Source organism: Trichoplusia ni, unplaced genomic scaffold (genome assembly GCF_003590095.1).
Source record: "Trichoplusia ni isolate ovarian cell line Hi5 unplaced genomic scaffold, tn1 tig00001652, whole genome shotgun sequence".
Lineage (NCBI taxonomy): Eukaryota > Metazoa > Arthropoda > Insecta > Lepidoptera > Noctuidae > Trichoplusia > Trichoplusia ni.
Window position 1 is genome coordinate 1 of NW_020800140.1, and position 6,054 is coordinate 6,054.

The 6,054-nt window shown below is 33.7% G+C and overlaps 1 protein-coding gene across 1 annotated transcript; it reads right to left on the bottom strand.

Annotated features, from left to right (window-relative positions):
- Positions 1-745: 745 nt before the first annotated feature.
- Positions 746-5,036, bottom strand: LOC113507336 (two pore potassium channel protein sup-9-like). The gene is made up of 5 exons (XM_026890198.1): positions 4,751-5,036; positions 3,779-4,420; positions 2,698-2,853; positions 1,672-1,798; positions 746-1,000 (listed from the first exon to the last, which is right to left on the bottom strand). Exons 2-5 carry the CDS (start codon positions 3,903-3,905, stop codon positions 781-783), a joined length of 630 nt encoding a protein of 209 aa, XP_026745999.1. The 5' UTR covers positions 3,906-4,420; positions 4,751-5,036; the 3' UTR covers positions 746-780.
- Between the last annotated feature and the right edge of the window lie 1,018 nt (positions 5,037-6,054).

The following is a 6,054-nucleotide window of genomic DNA, read 5'->3' on the forward strand; positions in this document are numbered from 1 at the left end:
GTATAGGTAGAAATTTACAGGTTATGTGACTTTTTGATTTTGTCTTAATAAAACATACTAGGTATGATGGCTGGATTTGAAAAGTAGAAATTTTTGTTTGTTAGATAGATATTCAAAAATAATAATATGATTTTGTGCATAAACAATAAAAAAATTACAAAGATAAACTGCTTTAAAGTTTTAGAGAGGGGTGTTCTGACTTAAGGACATGAAACAGAAGTGACGTCTTGAGTAAGTTTCTTTCAATGTAATTTGGAGTTTTAAAATTTATGTTTGCAGGACAAAGAAAAACTAAGTAGGTATGTATGTCTATGTAGTACAGGATGAACTTCGGAAAATTGTCATCATCCTTTATTTTATCTCATAGATATATTTCAGAATATCTAGTAGTCCCCAGTTAGTAATATTAGCAAATCAGTTAAAAAGACTCTTTTTAATTTGGGACATACCCAAACAGTGTAATACCAAGATGGAAACTCATACCAGTTTTTTTTGTCTTAGAACCGAAATTAACTGTCTAATATCATGTATAATCTAAATCGTAAACGTGGTTTCGTTTAAACAGCTGGTTTAAAAGGCTGAAATCAAGTCACGTTTGTTATGTAAACTGTATAAAAATTACACAGATTAAATAAACCTTTAATTAAAGGTTTCAAGAAACAACAAACAGCTGTTTTTAACACGTTTTTTTTTCTTAATTATACTTACCGCGCAGGCTGGTTCCATGCGGTACAGAATAGAGAGTCGTGGAAGGATTTGGGAGAGGCCTTTGCCCAGTAGCTAGAGCTTGGCTAGAGAAAAATACTTACCGATAGTAGTCAACGTAATGAAACAATAATACACGCTGTCGAAGTAACTCCAACCCTCGAACTTGGAGAAGGCGGCGGCTCCGCCAGCTATCGTCAGCGACGAGAGAGTGGTCACCACACATATGAGGTCCACTTCAGACGCACTGGTCTGCTTGCAGTTCATCGCGCGTTTTATTGACTTTATTATAACGCTGGAAGGTAGAAGAAAGTTATTTTAACAACCCAGCTGAGTACTGATCTAATGAAATATGATACAATGCAAGTGATAGTAATGTTGGTGAGTATGACTGCTGACATAGCGGAGTGGTCTCGAGACAAACTGGCGATGCGACTGGCGATCCTGACTCCGTGACAGCTCTTCATTAAGGACTCCCGTTGGGTCCGAAACTTGTTGAGCAACACCGATAAATGGAGTAAATTATTGCATTTTTTAATATTATTAGGCACGGCATGAAATTAAAACAGGAGACTAATAAAAGCGTGTCTGTAAGACCATTACACATATTCTAAAATTTAGTATAACAGGATGCATATACTTAGTTACAAACTTTACAGAAAAAGATGATAAGTGAAAATATTCGCGTGGCTAAAACAAAGTAACAAATTCCTCCTCCTTAATATATTATAACATTTTCGCAGTTCGAACTTTGATTCGCTGACAAACAAACTGACAAACCTTTAGGTGTAAAATAGGACAGACATTTAGGTTTGTCATAAACTTCAGTCGAACACGAATTTTCGAATTTTTAGAGAAGTTTTCCTACTTTAAATCACACAATATCACAAACTGTAGCACTAGCTTTAATTTTCTGAATTAGTCAGTAAACTAATTTATGACGTCACAATTCAGTATGTCACTCACCTACTGAGTCTGTTGACCCTTTCACCAATGCTCTGGAACATGATGAGGCCGAGAGGTATGCCGACTATCGCGTAGAACATCGTGAACAGCTTGCCGCCGATCGTAGCTGGCGTTGAGTGCCCGTAGCCTATGTAACAGGTATTATTCTATTACACTGTTTTAGTAGAAATCCTTAATTAATTAACTAATGTTAATGAAGACGAAAAGTGAGCTGGTTGATGCCCAGAATGGAGAATCGTGTAAGGATTTGGAAGAGGTAAATATAAATGTCCTGAAAATAGCCAATATTTATTGTTTTCTTTACTCATCAGTTGGATTCAGTAGGCTAGGTAAAAAGATACTCGAAAGGCATAATCACATAAACACACATTTTCAGCAAACCGAAAACTAAACGCAGCTTGTGTTATCTATCTTGTGCCTGTGGTTGAAGACTCAGTTTCATGTTTCACGCATAAAGCACAGAAATACAAAAATCATCTATCAAACATTGATAAATACAAGAAAAATTAGCGCACACAGAGTGCGCCTCAAAATGACACCTAAAGTGAACACTAAATGACAAGAAATCATATTGCAACTCCATGGCCTTTTTGCATTTAAAACTCGCGTCTTAACTACTACGTACGTAAGGTTGAATATTGGAAACAGTTTTCTTCTAGACTGTGCATATAATAATATAGTTTTTATAAATCAATGAGATCATATTAGAGGATCTGATCAATTAACAATGCTGGGGAGCAAAAGCACATAGGAAGCTGTGAAGTGTGGGCGAAACTGGGTACTGTCCAATATAACCTGAACCTTTAAAAAGAGCTGTGGACTAATTTGAATAAATGACTTTTAATTTTGATTTTGAATGCTCTCAGTGACTTTTTAATGCCTGGAATTACCTTGCAATTCTCATGAAAAAGAATGCTAAAGTTTCAATGAACCCTTGTATCTGGGACTCTTAATATCCATTTACTTTCCTCAGATACCTTAACCTTACAGACACACTAGCAGTTCTTATTAATAACTAACTCTTACCAATAGTGGTGAGCACTGTGGTGGCATAGTAGAATGCTCCGGTAAACTTCCACTGCTGTCCAGCCTTATGCGGTTCAGACTTCAATACAACTGTCTCCATCACACGGAAGTCCTCTTCAGTTATATTATACTTTCTTATGATCATACCCTCGATAGCTGTGGATGAGGTTAACAATGAAATAAAGCCGGAGTAGAAAGGAGACTCTAATTTATAGTCTTCCTCCTCGCAATTAAGGTAATTGTGGTAACTGAGTTTCAACTGTGATTGTATGAAAAGTATTTTTGATCTGTTAAGCAACAGTTTTATCAGAAACATTGCTGCTGGTCTTTATTCAACACGAAAGGTGGTTTTGGGATTGGACACTAGTACATTTTTATTTATAACCACGCAGCATTGATTGTAATATATACAATACATTATTTATTTTTGGACCTTAACTTCAAAATAACTAATTTTATTTAAGCTAAGAATCTGTTAGTAAATTTTCTTTTGAAGAAAAAGATACCTCTAACTTTAAAAATACTAGTTCTTTTAGAATATTCTATTGTGAAGGAACTATTTCTTCGGCTTCTCTTAATCTCTTAAAACGAGCATAATGAGAATTGTTTGCTACCAAACAATTTTGATTTGGTGTTAGGTGGCAAAATATAAAGATACAAATTAAGTAGTATTAGAACCCTGAATAATTATTGAAATGAGAAACTCTGTAACTTTGGGAAGGCTTTGTTCCTGCAGTGTATATTTAATTTATCTGCAATAGGCTGAGCTAACTATTTAATTGACATGTACCTGTTGGGATACATTTTGAAAGAATCTTTAGCTGTCTGGTCCCCTAACCACTAATGTTGATTTTAGGGACATTATTATCCAGTATTAAAAATGAAGTTCTTTAGGTCACTTGGTTTTGCACCACTGCAAAGCAATTATTTATATTTATTATTCTTTTCTTATTCTACAGCTATTGATGCTACAAATGATAAACATGTATAGGTTTGATATAGGGCAGATAGACTGTAGTATGTGCATGATGTCAGTATTATGCATTGAAAGTAATGAGAAATAATAGATGTCTTGACTAACCTTGTAGTACTTCAAATCTGTTCCTCTCAGTGGTGGACTCTAATGCGTCAAACACAGCGGCACCAACCAGTAAATATGTAAATGTGCACACAATCAATGATAGAGTGCGAACATTTTGCTTCTTCATCACTGCCGAGTGTCACCACGGCTCTAGGGTGTGAGGCCCACTTAAACCCCACCCTTATTGCGATTCAGTCAAATAAACACCATATTGTCTTGTTTTTATTAATATAACATTAAGTAACCATTGTAAGATTAATATTTTAATTGAAAAATCTAAAGACTTTTGAATTTGGAATTCATTTTTGGCGGCAATCTTTGGCAATGGTACACAACATTCAGCCTGTCAGTATAGCTACTAAGATGATATGCTTGCTATTATTTTTAATTTATTTATCTGCATCAGTTGTGTATTTTATTATGAAATCACAACCTGAATTGTTTAGTCCTCACAATAATTTCATTTTATTCAATGTGTAATTGGAAAATGTTTATAAATAAAACTTCTATGATTAAATTGATCCCTTCAAAGGAAGTTGTATCTAAATAGTGTTTTTGCTATCTGTAATTCTGTACTTTGCTTCTTTCTATCAAGAGTTATAAAACTTCCATCCATAGTGTTTATTTGAACAACTGTAGTACCTGCAAAAGGATTTAGGTTAAAAATATTGATTGTATGAATTCATATTTTTCTTTACAAAGCAAATGGTTTATTTCGTAATTTCAACAGTAAATATTGTCGCCACACTTGTATTTAAATAACTGAGCAGTTATGTGAAACATTACAGCAATAATTAAATATGTAATACCTGGCAATTATAAATCAGATAATTTATCACAACTTTGAATACAATCACCTAATAAAACAATACTTTGATCAGACTGAATGAACATTACAATACTTTTGGAAACTATTTCAAATTATGAACTCGAATTTAGCCAGTTGCAAGAATTAAAACAAAGAAAACTCACCACAGTATTCAAAATGTAAAAGGTCACGGATACTTTCGACAGTAATTTATTACACAATTTGATATCACCAACGGTATCTATAAATATTTAATTATCTGCAAAGCTGTTTCCTAAAAATAACATCGTGCTTTAGTCCGCATTCACATCCATAGGTCAACGCACACGGCACTGTAACTGGGTCAAATGTTATGACGATTATTTTCGACATAAATCGCATAGGCAATCCTCTTACATGCCAATCTTAAGCGATTAATAGTCATAATGTGTAAATAAATGAGCAAATTCGGGCAAAATTAACCATTTTTTAGCTAAAATCTTCTATGCGGTATTCTTTAGCTGTCACACCACCTAGTTTTCTTCTGTCCTGTAGCAACCACTTGCACTGTCTCCAATCATTACGTTGATCGCGCTACATTATCTCACTATCATCTTAAATAAATAATAAATAGAAACACATAATAGCATTCCATAAAAAATAACAAAAAAATTGGCAAATAGTTTTTCTGCTGCACTTCCTTGACCTGGTTTGTGTGGCAAGACTAAAAAATTTCGCTACTGCATTCCGTGGTTTGCCATTTCAAATACAACTTGCTAATTGAAGTCATAAAATTGACAAATTTGATTATAATATCGAATACTTTATTAGCACTCAAAAAATGTATAGAACTTAGTGTAAATGTGTTTTGAAATAGCTATTTGCTGGGGAAAAATCAATGCAAATAAGGAATTCTCGTATAAGCAACTAATTCGCAAACCTTGACATAGATGGCGCGTTCCAGACATTTTGATTTCGGGATCATGTTTATTGCTCTCCTTTATTTTTCTCTCTTTTTCTTTCAAATTAAAAGTAATAATGCAGTTGAAGTGGAGTTTGTCATAGATAAGAATAAAAACAAAAGCAGAGTTTGTTGTGTCATTTCGTCTCCTTAGCTAGACCACTTGGGAGTTGGGAAGCTATGAAGGGTGGCCAAACAAGGGTGCCGTCTTATGTCAAGATTGCCGTTCTAAAAGTGATACTTATATTAAAATCTAATAGATTAGAATAGTTTTTTTTTTAATCATAAAATTTTGATACGTAGGTAGTTTGAAAATAGTGCCTTTTTATATAATTGGCTTTTATTTCTTTTCTTAAATATGGACAATAAACAGCTAACTTTGCTGATTTATAGAAATACCTACAAGCCTTAATGTGCTATTAAATCGTAAATAGTAAAATCGTATTATTATTATGTAAATTATTTAATTTACTCAGTAAAAGACTGACACTCCCGCTCATCCCAAAGCGAAAGGAGTCATTTGATGAT